Here is a 19,652-nt window from a genome sequence, read left to right on the forward strand (position 1 = left end):
ACAGTTGATTTTAACTGGTCTCAATGGATGTAAATTGACGATATCTGACCAAGTTAGATGCTAATTCACCAAATATATGAGAATTGATGTTTTTGGACTAAAAATGGCGGAAATAGATTTCGAAAATTTTTAATCAAAACAAAGTGTTAATCGACCTCAACTGGTCTCAATGGATGTAAATCGACGATATCTGACCAAGTTAGATGCAAATTCACCAAATATATAAGAATAGATGTGTTTGGACTAAAAATGGCGGAAATAGATTTCGAAAATTTTCAATCAAAACAAAGTGACAATCGACTTTTTTTGTCATCGTAAAGCTTTTTATGGACGCTTGTTTGGAAGTTGAAGGGACCTGTATTAATGGAGGTATCTGTGATTAAGTAGAAGTCGATTCTGTCAATACTACTGAGATTTCGTCTTCATCAGTAGTTTGGATCACGATATTGCTTGGCGACAAAAGATCTTCCAATTCCTCTTTGTAACTCGACATTCTAAAAACAGATGACGAAGAATATTATGATATTTTATAATTTAATTTCTTTATAATGTATTTTTTGTATAATGTTCAATAAAAAATAAGTGTCGCTAATACTATGTACATAATGCCTAATTTTTATTCTGTTAAAATAAAATTCGTTCAATTGCAAACTATGAAAGTGGCTTAAATATTCGTTGGATCACTCTGTGGTCCCTTTGCATACCTAATGAAGTTTTATTGCTCTATACTTTTCCGATATAGACTATAGAAACTGAAAAATAATGAACCTGGGACACATTTAAAGTCATCAACAATAAAATCATTCTACCCTTAAAAGTATGTCTTTTAAACACGGATAAGCTTGAAACATGTACACTTGTAAAGACCAATGATAACCGAATAACTTCATGAAAATTGTGTAAAAAATCCTGAAGTTGCGAAATCAGAACTTATATTCAAGTACATTTTCTAAATTATACATTCGACAATTTCGAATTTTTAATAGATGATTATCTGAATGGTTAACAATCCGTAACTACAACAGGGACATCCTGTACAATCTAAATATAGCAAAAATGAATTTTTCAACAAAAAGGTACTCTGTTGGAAAAGTTCTGTTTACTGATGAAGCTGGTTTCACACGAGGCGGTATTATTAATTCTCACAACTTACATTTATGGGCAGATGATAATCCTCACGGTAAAATTCAAACAAATAATCAACATCGATTTTGTGTCAATGTGTGGGCAGGAATAGTGGGTGATAATTTAGTGAGTCCATATTTTATGAGAATAACCTGAAAGATCAGCGATACTTGAATTTTCTCCAAAATGATTTCCCACCCATGTTTTGTGATATTCCTTCAAATAATCGCAGAGACATGTGGTTCATGTACGATGGAGGCCCTCCCCACTTCCTAAATGACGTGAAAAATCGTCTTAATAAAATTTTTCCTGAAGTGGATTGGTCGGGTAGGTCTGTTTGCGTGGCCACCACGTTCCTTTCAATTAATACATTCTAATTATTTTTTTAAGAAATCTTGAAAGCTTTGTATATACATATGCAAAACCGATAAACACAAGGAACGAAATGATCGAAAGAATAAACTTCCATTGTAACGCATAATTTTGGAATGCTCAAGTTCAAGGAAATATACTCCGTAGACTCCGGAAGTGTGTAGAAGTGCAAGGTGCCTACTTCGAACATTTATTATAGTTTGTTTTTTATTTGATAAGTTGTAGGCTAACCAACTACATTCCAATTTTTTTCTCATGTAAGTAACATGATATTCGACAGTATGCAATCCAATTAGAAATGTTCGATTGTGTTTTAATACTTCTTGTTAGTATTTCCAATTCCAATTACAATTTATGATTATTTTCTTCAGAATGTCTCTTTATGGCGAATGGTGAATTTTATCGAACTGAACAAAGAGCACCTTTTTGTTAAAAAATCGATCGTAACTACAACAGGGAAGCTCTTACTAAGGGAGCTAGCGCTCAAATCCAAACCTTGTGGGTACATACCACTTAACGTCCACAATGTCACATATGACGTCACTGTTCCTATTTCTTCTACAACATACACTTTAAATCTGTCTTTATGCACCTTCGCTATTGAACAAATTTCTGTATTTAGTGCGTCATTAGAAAATGGTATATTTTTTTAATCAAGCCAATCATAAAGTCCTGATTTACGTAATCTATTCATTGACAATTTTTCTCTTAATCTTAAATAGTAACTTGCGTTATCACTTATAGTAAAGGAATTAAGGCTACCATTATACTAGGATACTGGCATCTGGGAGGTTAGCGGAGCATTAAATCAAATGGGAGCGATTAGACAAGAGCTGCCAGCTTTAGTGCATCCAGGCTGGGATGCTGAAATGCGAGAGGCCGGTCGCTTTTTGCATCCCGGGATGCACAAAATCGGTTGTAGGGCATTGGTTCAAATGCGGCGCATTATACTAGGCTGCTAGCATCGAACAGACGCTCTATTTGACATATGCGCGCGCACGCAATTTGATCAAAGTTATGACTAGTTTCTGTTCGGGTGAAAAAGGTCTGCGGAATCTTGTATCTTGTTTAGAGATGTAGTTTTGGATGTAGCCTAGCAGCTCTTTGAAAGAAGGAAGTGACACTCTAAAGTAATTAAAAAATTTTGTTTCACTATTGCACAGTTCATCAAACAATATAAAATACAGGCTTTTAACACGACGGACAGCTAAAAAGGGGTCCACACTAAACTTCCTTTTTGCACGACGTCTTCTTTTCTTATTAGTAACATCAGCAACAACATCTCTTCATTCGTTGGGGCCATATTGACGACTGACAAAAAATTAAAATAAAATAGCAGTCCGAGATGCTAGCATCCCAACACAAATTCGACTCAAAGTGGGATGGTAACTTTTGGGATAATATCTAATATTTGCTAAAATAATTCACATGTAACATTAGTTTGAGATATATTTTGGATCGCATCAAGACCCCGATATGCGATGCGAGCACCACCTATTGAGCAATCATGAAAACAAGGCGTCGGTCCTGTTGTTGATGCGTTTCAAGAAGAGACTACATACCGTAGCATTACTAGTGATTGTGGTTTGATAAAGTATGGCTTTTTTGAGAGGATATAGTGAGAAATTACTCATCATGACCGTGAGCGCTATCAGGAGAAAGGTCAGGAGTGTGGTTGTGACACGTTTGAGCTGTGGTACGAAGATATTGAGGAAGATAAGGACTAGTAGTCACTTGTTACCGAATTAGACAGACTGGAGTAGCTAGTTTTCCGCACCAACTTTTCGACCAAAGAAACTATGAAGAATTATAAGAAGCTTACAATTTCCTCACCTCTAACCTTGTATTTCATCCTCATTTAAAAGTGCTGACAAGTCAATGAAAGTGCTTGGCAAGGTTTATATTCCACTTGTTGTGCATGTGGCGCCATGGTTCGCCTGGAATCAGGATTTAACTCTATTTTCTCTATTATATTCATATTGAACGTTTTCATTGTGAATATGTAGAGTAGATGTGAAAAAAGCAATATGGGTAATTAGTCCATGGTACTATCCTACACACCTCTTTCCATCAATATAGGCTTTTGAAAAGGCTAAAAAACGAAATTTGGCGTAATGCTACTATATTATATGAGCGGTCGGATTTTTGATAGAAATGTGATGCGCTCCAGGAATCATTTTTTAGTCTAACAAGGTATTAATATGTCCTATGAATACAGCTCACTAGAGGGCATTTCACCATCTTTCAGTAATTCTACAAAAGAATTGAGAGACAAAGGTATGGTGCTATGATCACCCTGGTTTGTTTACGAAAAACCGCATTAACAATATGGCTGACAACCAGTTGTCGCTCGTCTCATAGGGGCAAGAAAAGCAACCCGCATGACTTGTGAACCCCAAGAATAAAGAACTATATTGGAGTGCCCTAACTCATTAATGTAAGATTTAATAGAACCAAAATAGTGTTTTTCAAACTTTTAGTGTAGAGCTCCGTAAAACCTGTATTTAAACAATTAAAAACATCTTGCAGTTGAAAATTTTTTAATTATAAGTATTCTCAAAAAATTATATTGGATATTATACTGGATATTGATTACGTCCAAGGAAAAAATTAATTTACGATATTCGAAACATTCAAGCAAAGATAAAAGAAATAAATCCTACTTAATCTAAAATACATATTTTCCATTTATAGAAAAGTATAATAAATATTCACTCATAAAAGATTCAATTCAAGGGCACTTCTTCGCTTTCGATTGGATGAGGTCCGGGACCTTTATTCAGCTTACTTTGAACGGCGTGGAAACTTCCTCTTATTTGATCCAAGGCTGATGTTAGACCAGTTTTGATTCGGTTAAATTCTTGTGTTACTAAAGATAATCTACCTAAAAGGTAATTGAGGTTTTCATCAACTTCTATTATTCTGTTAGTTATTTGACCAACCTAAAACAATTTGATTACAAATGTCTTATTTTATAGTTATACACTAAATTTTTAAAAAAATTTTCAGTTTACATTATTGAAACAAATAACAAAAAATATATTTTTAATAAATATTGTGGTTTGTGGCAATAAAGCCTTGTATATAAATATAAAAAAATTTAAATTTTTTTATAACACTGACCATATTTTCAGCCTCAGATGATGAAAATGCAGTTATTACAAAGTTTGGGATACACATTAAAAAGAGTATACTTTGGTATTATTTTTCTACTATGCTACAACCACCATAATAACAAAGTTGGTAAATATATCCTTTGAATTTTTTTTTTTGAAATATATGTTACATGCATTATTGTGGATTAGTAGACATTTGTTATATAGCCAATTCCAATACCACCACCCTCGGACGATTATTGGAAATAGTAGTATCAAATTATTATATTATTAAACGTTTTTCTTCTTCATCGTTCTCTAGAAATAATTTTATAAATTCTCAAAAACAAATTTTGTATATATTTATTGGGGGTATTCGTAGTTTTGATTTATTAGAATAGATTTCTCTCCGGTTCTGGTATTACAGTAAATAAGTATCACCCGGTTCTGTTCTATCTCTCCGTTTCTTTCTTAGCTATTACCTGTTCTTCTTTCATCTTATTTTTTAAATAGTAGATTAAGCACTGCTGGACCAAAAACCAACCATCAGATCACCTCTAACCCTAAACCACGATTGTAAGCGCAAACAACCTTTCCCCAGAATTATTTTTTTATCTATATAACATATACAAGTATATAGTTGTTGTTCTGCAGATATTCTGCAGTTAATGCTTTGTATTTCTTTTCTTAATAAATATATTATTGCTGCAATGATTTTTATTCTTGTCAGCAATTTATATTAATTTTGAGAATCGCGTTCGGGCATAATTTGTTTATTTGACTAATTTTTCAGAAGTTTCTTCCACTTTTGTTTGAATATAAATTTTTCTTTCTTTGAAGAGCTGATAGCGTCTAAATTAATATTAATTGTTAACCCCTATGAGTTATCTATACTTCAATCACTTCCCATAGTCTCTAGCTAAGGTAAAATATATTATTATTCAAATCTTTTTAATTTACGAGGATGATCCCAAGTACCTGGACTGACCTAGAGATGGCGGTAATAACGTGAAAAATACCAAGGTATCAGAAAGTACACAATCTATAGTGCATAAAAGCTGAACTAGATTTTACCTCGCTTAAGACTACTCCTTCGTTATCAATAGTAAAATATAGCAGAGTTTTAACGAGGCCGTACGACCTGCGTAGAGCAGCATCGCAGTGTTCGACCAAATGAGGTGACGACTCCAGAAATGTTGTAGTAAATCCCCAAAGCGGTACTGGATGATTTTCGACTGAAAATGCGCGAACTAGCAGACATAGTAGGCATTTCAAAAACAGCGCTACAACGTATATTAACTGAGAATTTAACATGAGAAAAAGGTGCGCAAGATGGCTGCCACATTTTCCATAATAGAACAAAAACAGCGTCGTGAAGATGTACCCATCGAGGGTTTGGCAAAGTTTCACAAAAATAAATCCGAATTTTTGCGCAGTTTCATAACCACGAATGAAACGTGGGTCTATCACTTCACCCCCGAAACAAAAGAACATTCAAAACAATGAACTGAAAAAGGAGAAACGGCTCTGTCAGTTAAAAAATAAGTGTTGTTCCATCAAGGAAATGCACCAGTTCACACATCCGTTATTACAATGACCAAAATTAATGAATTAAAGTTTGAATTGCTACCTCATGCAACCTATTCGCTATATTTATCTCCCTCGGATTATTTTCTGTTCCCAAACTTGAAAAAATATTTCGGTGGTCAAAGATTTTCCAACAATGAAGATTATAAAAATGCTATCGAACTTATGGAACATCGCTGGGAAAATTGTATGGAGCTAAAAGGAGATTACGTTAAAAAACAAATATATTTTTTTCCAAAATTTTTGTGTTTTCTTTGTTGGGCAAAGTACTTCTAAAACTATCCTCGTAATATTTTTTAATTTCTTTTCGAACGATTTAAAAAAAAATGAAGTTATCAGTTCGACCTCTACGTATGTAATATTGTCAAAATTGCACAGTTTTGTATAATTATGTTAGTCTATACAAGCTTCTAAACATGTATGCCAAATTCCATAAGATATCTAGGCATATCTCTAAAAAGTATGATTCCAAAATTTATTGTGGATAAGAATAAATTCAACTTAAAGAAGAGGGCAATTTGGTAGTTTTAAATCAGTTAGAAGTAATTCATTCGTTACGAAAAGTGTAGTTGGCTTAAGAGTTATTCGGCAGGTAGGTAATTACTTTTAATTTCTAGTAGAGAAATTTGAAAAATGAAAAGTAAAACTAATTGAAAACTTAACATTCACCCAGATCTTTACAAAAATAAACAGTTCCAACGATATAGTTTTAAATACTTCTTTGATGTTAAAAGAATTTTTTTCTAGACTATTCGTGTCCGATCCATTGGCATAGCTATGTTTTTTTTGTCCACCAAACGCAATTTTATTATTAAAAATTTTACCAGGAATATTTAATAAATATTTATGCGATTATAGAGAATGCTCTAACTAAACTAAGCTTACTTTTCCTTTAACGTTGTTCATTGTTCCAAGAGATCCATTGACGTACAAATCAGTCTGATTCTGCAAATGTTCCAAGGCTTCTGAGTTACTACTCATTTGTTGATACATAATACCTATTTGCCTCCAAACTTGTTGTATATCAGATTCAATCTTCGATGTTACATTTGCTAATGCTCCAGAATCTTCATCTAATATGGATTGTTCGAAAATATCTAATCTATAAAGTTAATTTATATTAAAAATTTTTTCAAGCTGTAAAAAAATTTTTAATAAATTTGATGCATACTTCATAATAATGTCAATTGAAATGTATAACATATTTTCTCCCATTTCGCAATATTTTAAAATCATATTTACTGGAAAATGCCTTCTACTCTATTTTCTATATATACATATACTTATGTAATGTATATTATATATATAAAAATTTTCATATGTACATTTTTAAAGATAATTTTGTTTGAGTTTTCATTTAGTTATTTTTGTATGTTTGTTTCTAGTTTTTGTCTACAAACTGTGAACAATTTTATGATGATAAAGCATTTCTTTCTCTCACTCACGACGTAAAACTTCTTTATCATTAAATACTAAAATAATAGGAATTAATAGATTTCTAATAATCCATCAAACATTCAAATACTATAAATATTCAACTCGACAACAAAATTTTTGATGTGCCTTTCCATAAACAAGTTTTGAGTTTTAACTTAAAAACCAGACACGATGGTGATATCCTATCACTCCAGAATATATATCTATCAAACTACTTACTGACGAAGCCTTAAACTCTACTCCCTTTCATTCCATGAACTCCAGAGAGTTTATATGAAAACCTACGCTTCAAACCACACTGTTTTATCATATTTAGGTAATTATTTGATTGAGGTTCAACAATTGAAAGCTTACAAAAGTACCCAAAATTATTTGTTAATGTTAGTAACGTAATGAAACTACAAGGGCTGTTTTTTTTTTCAACCTCTGATCGCCCCGTGCGGTGCAGGCCACTGCGAAGTTTTCGCACTACAGACTCCGCCATTGTTGACATTCAGGCGTCAGTCGGCGTTGTGCTACAGCCACGTGAACATGTCCGCCATTATTGATGCTCCCGCCAAGTGTGACTGAAGGCCACCATGATTGATGGTGTTGTGCGTGAATGGTGTCGAAATTTTAAAGATGGCCGTAATGATGTGGTTAGAGAAAACCGCAGATTCACCATTACTGCTTTGTCTTCGGAATTTCCAGAGGTTTATGTCGAAAAGTAACCGTAAGTGTACCAATCTTTTGGTAATAAAATTATTGTTTTATATGAACTTGTCTTTTATTTATAGTCTATCGGAGGTTGAAAAAAAGACCCTGTAAATGTATAATAGATCCATGCTAATTTTAAGCCGACAGAAATGGCATAAAAATGGCTTACAAGGTCGGCAGATTTGAAATTGCAAACACATCGAATCATAAGCGCTACTATTAAGTTTTATCCGTCACGTTTTCCGAAAAAAATGTAACTGAACATGGATCGCGCTATATAGCTACGAAAATGGTTTTTCTTTTTTGGATAAAAAGCTGTCATATATCTCATCGTACTCTCCATTGAGGTATAAATACTTTGCCCTGTCTCATATGATACTCTTAATGCACTCTTTTAATATGTTATGAAACTAACATTTCAGCATTTCTAATATGATGGTGAATATTTTTCGACATCACCGTTGGAGTCAAGCCTCGTTCCTTCGAGTCATTATTCATTCAGATTTAGATGTAAGAAATAGTAACTAGACTCTAAATTCTGAGAAAACAGAACCGCTACATTCGGTCGTTTTTTCAACTCCTCTTTAAGCTTACCCAATAAGTTGACATTATGTTCAACATACCCTTGTAAAGGTATTAAACAATGTACACTACACTGTGTGCTATCACTACACACGGTCGCCATGACTTTATTGACTGACAAACCCACCTTGGTATTCTTTGAAGCCAAGTCACTACTGTTTTGAATGTTATTTGGTATATTGTGGAGGTTTCACGTATTATAGGATACGAAACAATACAAAAACTTATTCATATTGAAGTTTAACCGTGCCAATGTCACAAGATTGAGTTTGTGGTCTATTGGGAGCAAAAGCGGCACTCATCTTGTGCTTTCTCATACCCACGTTATCATTCCAATCTGTGTCGGGTATGAAGGCCTTAAATGGGTCTTTCTGTGCATATACAACCACAACTAAATTCAGTCAATCATTTTTACTCTTTTGAACTTGATGATGCAGGAAGTTAGCCAAGTCTAAAAGATATTCATTTTTCATTTTCGCCTCTAATCACGAAGTCTGCTTTCAATAGCTATCAAACACATACTAAATGAAACAGCTTGTTCGATTTTTCATTGTAATAAAATGACAGATTCCTGTTGATAGAAGAAGTGATGCCTTTAAGTTACAGAATTATTGAATCGCTCTCTTATAGAGATGTTAAAGAGTATTTATCGTTAAAAGTTTATTTGAGAACAATAAGGTTATCAAAAAGTCCTTTTATATTTGAGAGTTAAATACTTTTGATTTCGTCCTACTAACCTGTCGTTTATTGATTGACTAATATGTTTGACATCTTCTTTAGAATGTTTTGTCATTTCTGCTACGATGTTATGTACGGCAAATTCTACTCGACGTTTCGTATCTATTACAGTATCAGCAGTTTTGATTATTATTTGATCTAATCCAGAAAGATTTTGTATTTCAGCACGTATTTTATCATAATTATTTGCAAAACTATTTCCTAAAGTACTTGTTATTTCTGACAAATCGTTTAGTTTCTCAATTGCATCTGCGTGAGTTCTGTTGATGGTTTTATTTATTTCCTCTAAAATGTTTTTGACTCCATCGCTTTGGCAACTGGATATTTTGTTTGATAAATTTTCTAATTCCTGTAAAGTTTTTTTTTGGGTTTTGTTGATATCATGTTTGTGTGGTAATTCATCGATTTTCTCTTCCAGATACTTAATATTTTGTTGAATTTCTTTGACATCTGATTTTTGTCCATTGCAACCTAGAATATTGGTAATAATTAACAAATTAATACATGATTTAACAGCACCATTTAATTTATCTGAAGTTGGAACGCTGCTATTTTAGAAGGAGATATTGAAAAAAATATTAACTTTTTGTTTACGTTCGCATTTATGTGTTTTTCGCTACCTAAAGGGGGATAATTCTTAAACGACCTATTATGATTTACAGATTCAATCCTATAACTAAAATTGTCCCTACTTAAAATCTTGCTCATCTTTCTCTAATATAATGTGATCTTTTTCTTCTTATTTTCACTGTTAGTCGAGGTGTATTAGTTTTATCATCCGAGGATGCGCAGTGAAGTCTTCATTGGTTGATAGTACCATTAGAAGAAGACTGAAAGAAACTGGATTAAAAACCATAGAAGAAAGTATTTCAATGTTAGAGCAACGCCGTCGATTGTATTGGATGAACGTCGGACGACACGAAAACTGGAATAATGTGTGTTGACCAATCGTTCTGTTAGCAAGAGTCGTTTCTGCGTTAATTTGACGGGGTAGGGAGTATGAAAATTACACTTCATTCTTACTGTTCGAAAAAATTCTACAGATGTAGAGGTGGTCGATAGTGCATTGAATTCGAATGGATACATTCGAGACCATAGACCAAGACCACATTATGCCATTTACTCTTTTCATGGGACAAAATATTTTGTCCATACACATAGTCCGTTGTGTGAGCAACGTTGACATAAATGCTATGCTCTCCAGACATTAATTCAATCAAGCATTCTAGGTAGAAGGATAAGGAAGAGAGTATCTGTAGTAAAAAATAGAGATTAGGAATGATCTATCTCAATATATTATCGATAAAATGTTATTCTGAGCACGGTTGACTATAGTTATAACATCTCAAGATTCCGAGAAAAAGGAAAAAAATTAATTCCTATCATTTATTGTAATAGAGTATCAATTAAATGTTATAGAACAAGAGAGTACTGTTTTTAATTGATATAAAGTAAATAAAGTACTGTAATTTCTGTAAAAAACTAAAATATCACAATTATTAAGATAAGAAATCTTCTTAGTGTTCATAAACAACATGGTGTTCTGAATAAAAGCTAGTTTTTCATTATATATCATTTATAGTTTAAAGTTTTTCGTGTCTTGTTTTTATAACATTCGTCGTATTCTTATATAGTTTATCGTCCACTCCTCTGTTGTTTTTGGATCACCTGTGTCGTTCTTCTGAAAGTCTACGAAACAAAGATGCATCTCTCCTTATTCTCCCATAGTTTATTCTTTCCTTCCAAAGAATAAAACAACAATTTGAAGGATGGCTGAAATTGAACAAATGGTTCAAACTTTGTTAAGATTCTGACTGTTTCCCAATTTTGGTGATGTGTATATCAAAAGAAATGCGATTGCGTTTGATAAGTACTCAGACTCCCCCGCCAAAGGTGCTAGTATCGCTAGAGTAATTCACTAATGTGGAAGTGGGCGTATCGGAGGATTTTGGAACAATTAAAAAAAACCAGTAACGGTCATTGATTCGATTATTGTTTTTGGATGAGAAATCACCCAACGAAATTGTAGAGAGTTGTGTGTGATGAATCTTCTCCTTCAATAGCAACCTTCAAAAAATAGTTTAACGAGTTTCAACGGCATCGCACGTCGGTTTTCAATGAACCAAGTGTAGGTGCTCCGAAACCGACTACCAAGGAGTATAACATGACAAAAATCCACGATATTTTATTGGCAGACCGCTAATTGAAGGTGGGCGAGATAGCTGAAATTGTAGGCGTTTCAATTCAATATTCTGCATGAAATTATAAGCAACATCGGAACCACTTCAGAGCAATGTTTGAAGTTGTTTAAGCGCAATTCGGAAAAGCTCCATTAACACTAGACGAAACATGGATCCACTGGTACATAGAAGAGATTAAGGAACAGTCGAAATAGTGTACTCCACCTATCGAACGTGCTTTAAAGAATTCGAAGACTGTCCTCTCTGCCAGAAAGGTAATAGCTACCGTTTTCTGGAATTTACAAGTTGTGATCTACGTCGACTACCTGGAGAAGGAATAAACGGTATCAGGGCTGTACTATGCAAGATTATTGGGCGGTTTAATGTGGAATTGAAAAAAAACGGCCTCATTTGAAGGAGAAAAAGTACTCTTCCAACATGATAATGTACTGTGTACCCTTGCTACGGTCAAATTGATTGATTGAGTTGGGCTACGAACTGCTAGCCCATACCCGTATTGTCCATATTTGATCCCTGTGCGACTTCTTTTTGTTTACAAGCTTGGAAGAGTCAGTCACCAGGCAAAAATTTGAGACAAAACCCTTTGTGGTTTTCACGATTTCACCATTTTCATACATTGACCAATCGTTTCCCTGAACCAGGTAGTACCGTTCAAGGTGCATTGTACTGAACATAAATTACACTAAGCTAACTAGGATTAGACTCTCGTAACGTCGTATTTGGGTACTAATAAGTAAATTAATTTTCCCGTTTTTTTTGGAATTTGGGATTTATAATTGTTTTAAAGTAATCGTGTACACTATTAAACAGATTAAACTTTTCTCATCTCTGTGAAAAACATAGATACATACTATTATTTTTATCTGAAACACTGGTTATTAAAGTAGCTGCTACTTCTGTGAAACCATTTATATTTCTAATAATGTTATCTTGACTAATATTAAGATTATTGTTCACTTTATCTAAAGCTTCTTTCATTTCTTTTACTGACGGGTTATTATAGACGCTTTTCAGTATTTCTTCTAATTTTCCTAATACATTTGATTGATTATCGTAATTTTGCAGTTTTCGAAAAACTTGCAAAATTTCATCCGTTGTAGTTTTTTGATTGTTGAGTACTAAAATCAACAAAACATAAGTATATCATCAACTGAATAAATTGAAAATATTATTACCATTATTAGCTTTAGCTAAACTCTTCGCTAAATCATTTGCTATTTCTGACAAACCGTTAAAATATTGTTTAGTATCATTAATATTACTTAAAATTAGACTTATTTCCCTATGATTTTCTTGAGTATGATTCAAAATGTCTTCTAAACTATTTATACTTTTAAGTTCCGCGTCTTTTTGAGGAAGTTGGTTTATTTTATTTTGCAGGACTTGCACGTGTTGTAAAACTTCATTAACGATCTTGTTCTGGTTATCCAAAGCTAAAAATAACTTGCATAATTCCATAGTGTCATGCTAAGATCAAACAAAAGAAAGTAAAATTAGATTTAGAATACAGAAGTGAAGTATCATGTGTGAAGAAGATATCAAATATTAACAAATACAAAATATATAACAAAATAGTTATGAGTATAAAAAATAAAATGTTCCCATGGAGCAAAAAAAGGAAATGATCGAAGGAACAGAGAAGCCTAGTTCAAACACAACTTGACAGATCGTATTAATATTCTTTGCGTTCGCCTCAGAGTGAAAATGTGGTCCAGATCAAAACCCGTATTGATAGTCTCCGAACAAGTTTTCTCCATACACTCTCAAACTTTCTCATCTATGGCCTTAGTCAAAATTTTGTAGGTTGTATCTAGTAGCGCTATACTTCTGTAGTTTCTGCATTTATTTCTTTTTCCTTTCTTTATATTATTAGCATTATTACCAAATTTTGTCCTCTTCCGAAAACTTGCCGTTTTTTAGCCCCTTTATTTCTACTATTTTCTCCTAAACCAATAATTAAACGAAAATATTTGACATTCTAAGTGGATCCAAGTATTCCGGAGGATCTTCTATTTGTAGTATTCTAAAAGTTCCATTTGAAGCTCCCAACGATTCTCTTCTACTTTCTGACTCACAAGCGTTTTGATGTCTCGGATATTTCTCAATTTCTTTCAAAATTAGATTCATGTAATATTTTTTATAGCTTTATTTTAATCTGATACACACAGCGTTTTTTTAAAATTTTAAACTATCTAACATGACAAGTAGCTAAAATAATTTCCATTTCGATTCAAAGTTTGCACAAATTGTTTCATTAAACCGAACTTGAAATGAAATGGAGGGAGTAAGATTTTTTCTGACGTAACCAAAGTTTCGTTGATTACGTTTTGTTTTACTTGAATCCCGGGAGACAATTTTCTGTTCATCTAGTGTTGATTTTAATAATACTGTCTCAAATGCCTACTTTGGCGCAACTCGTTTATTATATTCCAAACTATTTTGTAGTTTGTGAGATAGTATTATGTCACAACCATTCTTATTAAAAGTCTTAATTATTGTTACATAATTTGAGATTTTTATCTTCAGTGGAAAATTGGAGTAGATCCTTATTTGGCTCAGGTTTCTTATGAGATCGTTGATATCTTTTCAAATGAAACAGATGTTAATATTACTTCAATTTACATGCCATTATCAAATCAATTATTATATAAGTCGTCAAGATGGTTTAGCAATTCTTTTCAAACTGTTTATATACTAAACTTATGTTGCTTATTTTCTCGATTTGTTCACCGTCTCAAATGTTAACTCATGTTTTAGATACTGCCGAATTATGGAGCATAAGATTTATCTTCATCTACAAAAATAAAATCGTTTTTTCTACTTTCTTAAGTGTATTAAATATACCTACATAACAATGAGAATCTGGATAATTTACACATCTACGTCGGCTTATATTTAGGCTAATATTTTAGTTTCAATACTATACTATAAAACAATAAAAATTTGCAATGAATTATAGTACAACTTGACTTACGGAACCTCCATAATATACTGAATTGAGTATGACCAAGGAAGGATGTTTGTGGCTTTAAAATTTTAGAGCAGGTATAGAAGGAGAAGGTTATATATCTATTCTTTATTTTTACCTAATATCAACCAACGTCAGTAATTTTGAACTACAGATAATAAAAATCTGGTTGTATTTTTGAAATCAGAGCATTACAAAAATATAAACTCAACAATTTTTTTAACAAAAGTAATTCGTCAATAAAAGGGTGAGATATTGAAAAAATATTTTGTGAAGAAGATTAAAAATGTTCATTATATTATACTTACTGTAGTTTGTTGCCATATTGTTAATCAAATTAGAGGCCATATCTGCCAAATTACGTAGATTACTTGTAGTATCACCATGATTTCTAGCAATATTATTGGTAATTTCAACTAGAATATTATGAAGATCTTTCAAAGATGATATGTTGTTTTTAGAACCACATGGTCCTTCGGTTGCTACTTGATTAATTTCATTTAATAATCTCGTCATATTTCGCGAGATTTGTTCAATAGCTAAATCATAATAACAGTTATTTAACAACGATTGATTTAATTGATCATCAATAATAAGATAAGAACTTTCGTTTATGTTTATAATTGTGTCATTATAAATAAGTAGGTACATACATACCGTTATTTGTATTTGAAACACTTGTTATTAAAGTAGCTGCTACTTCTGTGACACCATTGATATTTCTAACAATGTTATCTTGACCATTATTAAGATTGTCGTTAATTTTATTTAAAGCTTGTTTCATTTCATTCCATGAAGGATTATTACGAATATTATTGAGTATTTCTTCCAATTTTATTAATACTGATGATTGATTTTCTGGTTGGACAAATTTGTTTTCTAACTTTCGTAAATCTTGCAGAATTTCATTTGTAGTAATTTTCTCATTATCGATAGCTAAAATGAAAGATATATCAGTATTATATTATATAATTCAATATATTAAAAGAATTTTACCATTATTAACATTAGCTAAACTCTTCATTGCAACATTTGTAATTTCTGACAAACCATTAATATTTTGGTTAGTTTCCCTGTGACTTGTATCGATATTATTTAAAATTTGACGCGTGTTTTCCTGATTTTCTCTGGTATGATTCAAAATATCTTCTAAATGACGTAGACTTTTAACCTCTGCATCTTTTTGAGGAAGTTTGCTTATTTGATTGTGTAAAGCTTTTATATTTTGCAAAACTTCATTCAAGTGTTTATTCTGGTTATCCAAAGCTTAAAATAATAAAATTGATCATAGTTTTTGCTATAAGTAAAATATTTTTTAAAGGTATAATTTCTACTTCTATTAACTATTATCACACCACAAGTTTTATACACTATAACGTCAATATAGACATCTTAATTCTAATTTTTGAACTTTATTTATAACCTGCTTTTTAAGGATAATGAATTCGTTCGTACAACACTGTAGGATACGTTTGAAAGCTATTTTTGAATCAATATTGGAAATTACATGATTACAAGATTTCAGCTCAATTAAATCAAAACTTTAAGCAGATAAGAATGTCCACAATTTGTCAAGATTACTTGAAAATGAAAAAAAAGTGAGAATATGTGATAATGCAATCTAAGTATAAATGATGATATTAAGCTGTTATTCAACTAGTGCTGATAGAAATTCTGGTTGCAGCGCAACATTGAACATTAGACTCTTGCATTATGGAGCATTGCCAAAAAATATTCCATCCCTATTCCATCATCATACCTTGTCGAAAAAGGCTGGGGAGGAAGAAGAAACCGCTTAAAAATCAAGTTCGATGAGAAAATTATGCCAATGCTAAACAAGTGTAATTTTTACTCTATGGGATTTTAAAAGTAATATGGCTATGGGGGATCTGAGGTAACAGTTAATTTTGTGAAAGAGGTTTGTCCAAAATAGCGTGAAAATGTGGAAATGAATGAGGGCATAATCTCTTTGATATTATCCTGAAAACTGACCCTCATCAAAAATATGTACGATGGAATTGTAATCGAATTAAGACTTGGTAAAAATGTTGGAAACTGACAATAAGAAAGACAGATTATTGCTTTTCCCATCCTTTATGATGAAATTGTACTTAAAATTTGGAAGGGGGTGCTTCTATTTTCTGACGACTTTATTTTATTATAGCGAATATCAATATAAATTAAAGACTAGAATAGAAATCTAGTTCTAAAAATTAAAATTGAAAACAACTAGATATAGATAACTGCAACATCTATATATAAGTAACTGTTCACATAAAAGACAAAACCAGAAAATATTTCAACATTTCTTACCATTATTCGCATTAGCAAAGCCTTTCCTCAAGGTATCTGTAACTGTTATTAAAACATTTGTATTTTTAACAGTATCATTGTGACTTTTGTTTACCACAACTAAAATTTTGCTTATATCTTTTTCTAATGAGGGAACGTGGTAATTAGTTCCATTTGTTAATTTATTCAAAATACTACTTTGGCTCCTGGTGATATCATCTTTTTGTGGTAATTGTTTAACTTGATTCTGTAAGTTCTTTATATCCTCCTGTATATCCTTCGTCGTAGATTTTTGACTATCCAAAACTGAAATAGTTTGAGTTGTAATTATCACATTAATTGATGATGAATCATTAATTGCATCCTTATATTATTTACATATATTTAAAATAATATGAAGTACACCTTTTGCAATGGTCTGCTTCAATTCATCCTGTCCTTTATCACTTGAAATGTTCGGAATTTTATTATTATACTCTGATAATTTCTTGTCGAACTTCGTCAATAGCTGTTGATTATCGTCAATATGTTTTTTTAATTTTTCGAGATTATCTGAAGATTTATCGTGAATGTCTTTTACGTGTTTCGAATCTTCTTTTAATTTGGGAAGTTCGGTTTCTATGTTTCCTATGATATTACTAACTTTATCAATTTTGTTTATGAATTCTTTTTCTAGTTTTTCAAAATCTTTTTTTGTTATAGTTGGTTCCGTGATTTGAGCTGGTGGTTCGTGTGCTGTAATCTAGAAAGAAAATAACAGTTATTACTTATCTGCTGCACTAACACCAATCTCAGTATTAATTTGTTTGTGAATTAAATACATCATTCATGTTTATAAAAAACTGGGATTGATTATCAATAAAAGTGAACAATGGAAAAAATACAGTAATTATCTAGATTAGGTTTTAGTACTTTAGGTACTTTTTTGCCTTTAAAGAATCAAATAATTGTAATGATTTTTCAGTGATTGTAATATTTAATTTAATCGTAGAGACCTAATCTAACCTACATACTTCTCTACAAAATGAAATCCAATCACAAACAGGAGTTGTTGTTATCGAAAACTCTTCCATGGTTTTTTCTTGATGATGTGGTCGACAATAAATAAAATAAGCGATGATTGTACGTACAGTTTGTATATATATATATATATATATATATATATATATATATATATATATATATATATATATATATATATATATATATATAAAATGGAACAAGGTAGATTAACCAAACTAATATGGAAAGCAAGAAATATAGGAGGAACGAGAAAGGGCAGACCAAGAAAAACGTAGAGCAAACAAATAATAGATATAGAACACCAAAAGCAACAGATAATAAATCAAATGATAATACCTCATAGAACAGGAAATGATGAAAAAATGGGTAAATGTATAATAAATACATTTTCGACACCCTAGAGAGGGCAAAAGGAGAAATGAGAAAAAGAAGAAGCAGATTAACCATCGATTGCCCATTCCAACCATAGTAATCTCTTGATTTTCCGCAGTGGAGCAATCTTGTGACGCATCTTTCTATCGACAGAGGAAAAAACTTTTGATTTTACTTTAATATAATTTAGACTCCACTCCTCCACTCCAATGACTTACAAATTGTAATATAACCTGTTAGAGTTTTTTTATTTGTTTTTGTTTTGTCATTTGTTATTATTTACCCAACTCAAAAAATGCTTCATAATCCATTCCATTTGGGTTTACGGTTATAACGTTCTGGACAAGTGGAAAGGGAGAGACTGTGTTCATGAACATAATCGTCGTAAGTACTACGAGAGAGAGAATCATTGAAGAATTTTTAGGTAGGATATATTTGCTATAGGAGAAAGGTTTGTTGGACTTGGCCCCGATATAGGAGTTGCTCCTCTGCAAAGCTGGGGTGTATCATTTATACATTACTATTATATGTAAAAAATCGTGATTGGAAATAGTAATAGACGGGTCCAAGCATATTTAAAAAAAATAGTATTTGAATTATGGAATGTAATGCAAATTACAAATTTTCTTAGAGATGATACATCAATTTTGTACAACAACCAAATGACTTAACTGTATTGAATATTACCTACTACTATAATAGTAATTTATCAAAATTAGAAAATCATTGAGTACTTACCTTAGATATTATCTCATTTTTCATTTCTTCCAATAAAACTGGTAAATTTTTTTGTATGTCAATAACAGCTTCATATGTTCTTTGCAATTGCATTTTCTCCCCTTCATTTTTCTGCATGAGTATAGTTTCGACAGCGGCGAGTCTTTCATCTAATCTACCAACTGTCCCTTTAAGTGGATCCAACATTTTGATTTTTCTATCGATGTTGATCAAACCTTTTTTCAATTGTTCACTAACGGCCCTGTCACGAAATTCATGCCTTTCTAACTTATCATCCGTTGCTCTAACAACTTTCACTATTTGTAAAATTGCTACCCTGATATCTTCATTTCTGAAACATCAAAATATTAAAATATTAACGTAATACACATACGTTCATATCAGAGATATTAGAGAACTTTTTAAACAATCGTTTGTTTCAATCAC

At 31.8% G+C, this 19,652-nt stretch overlaps 1 protein-coding gene across 5 annotated transcripts in view; it reads right to left on the minus strand.

The window, feature by feature from the left end:
- Positions 1-4,024: 4,024 nt before the first annotated feature.
- LOC130900410 (extracellular matrix-binding protein ebh) overlaps positions 4,025-19,652 on the minus strand; it is a 31,302-nt gene continuing 15,674 nt past the window's right edge. For all 5 annotated transcript variants that reach the window (XM_057811000.1, XM_057811001.1, XM_057810999.1 and 2 more), the window contains 11 exons: positions 19,227-19,557; positions 17,499-17,835; positions 17,115-17,399; positions 15,798-16,067; positions 15,459-15,737; positions 15,110-15,340; positions 13,009-13,266; positions 12,685-12,951; positions 9,632-10,103; positions 7,065-7,281; positions 4,025-4,439 (listed from right to left, as the gene is read on the minus strand). In XM_057811000.1, coding sequence (XP_057666983.1) covers positions 4,224-4,439; positions 7,065-7,281; positions 9,632-10,103; positions 12,685-12,951; positions 13,009-13,266; positions 15,110-15,340; positions 15,459-15,737; positions 15,798-16,067; positions 17,115-17,399; positions 17,499-17,835; positions 19,227-19,557 — 3,163 coding nt within the window. In that variant the 3' untranslated portion in view covers positions 4,025-4,223. The remainder of the gene's footprint in view (positions 4,440-7,064; positions 7,282-9,631; positions 10,104-12,684; positions 12,952-13,008; positions 13,267-15,109; positions 15,341-15,458; positions 15,738-15,797; positions 16,068-17,114; positions 17,400-17,498; positions 17,836-19,226; positions 19,558-19,652) is intronic.

Source organism: Diorhabda carinulata, chromosome X (assembly GCF_026250575.1).
Source record: "Diorhabda carinulata isolate Delta chromosome X, icDioCari1.1, whole genome shotgun sequence".
Taxonomy (NCBI): Eukaryota; Metazoa; Arthropoda; class Insecta; order Coleoptera; family Chrysomelidae; genus Diorhabda; species Diorhabda carinulata.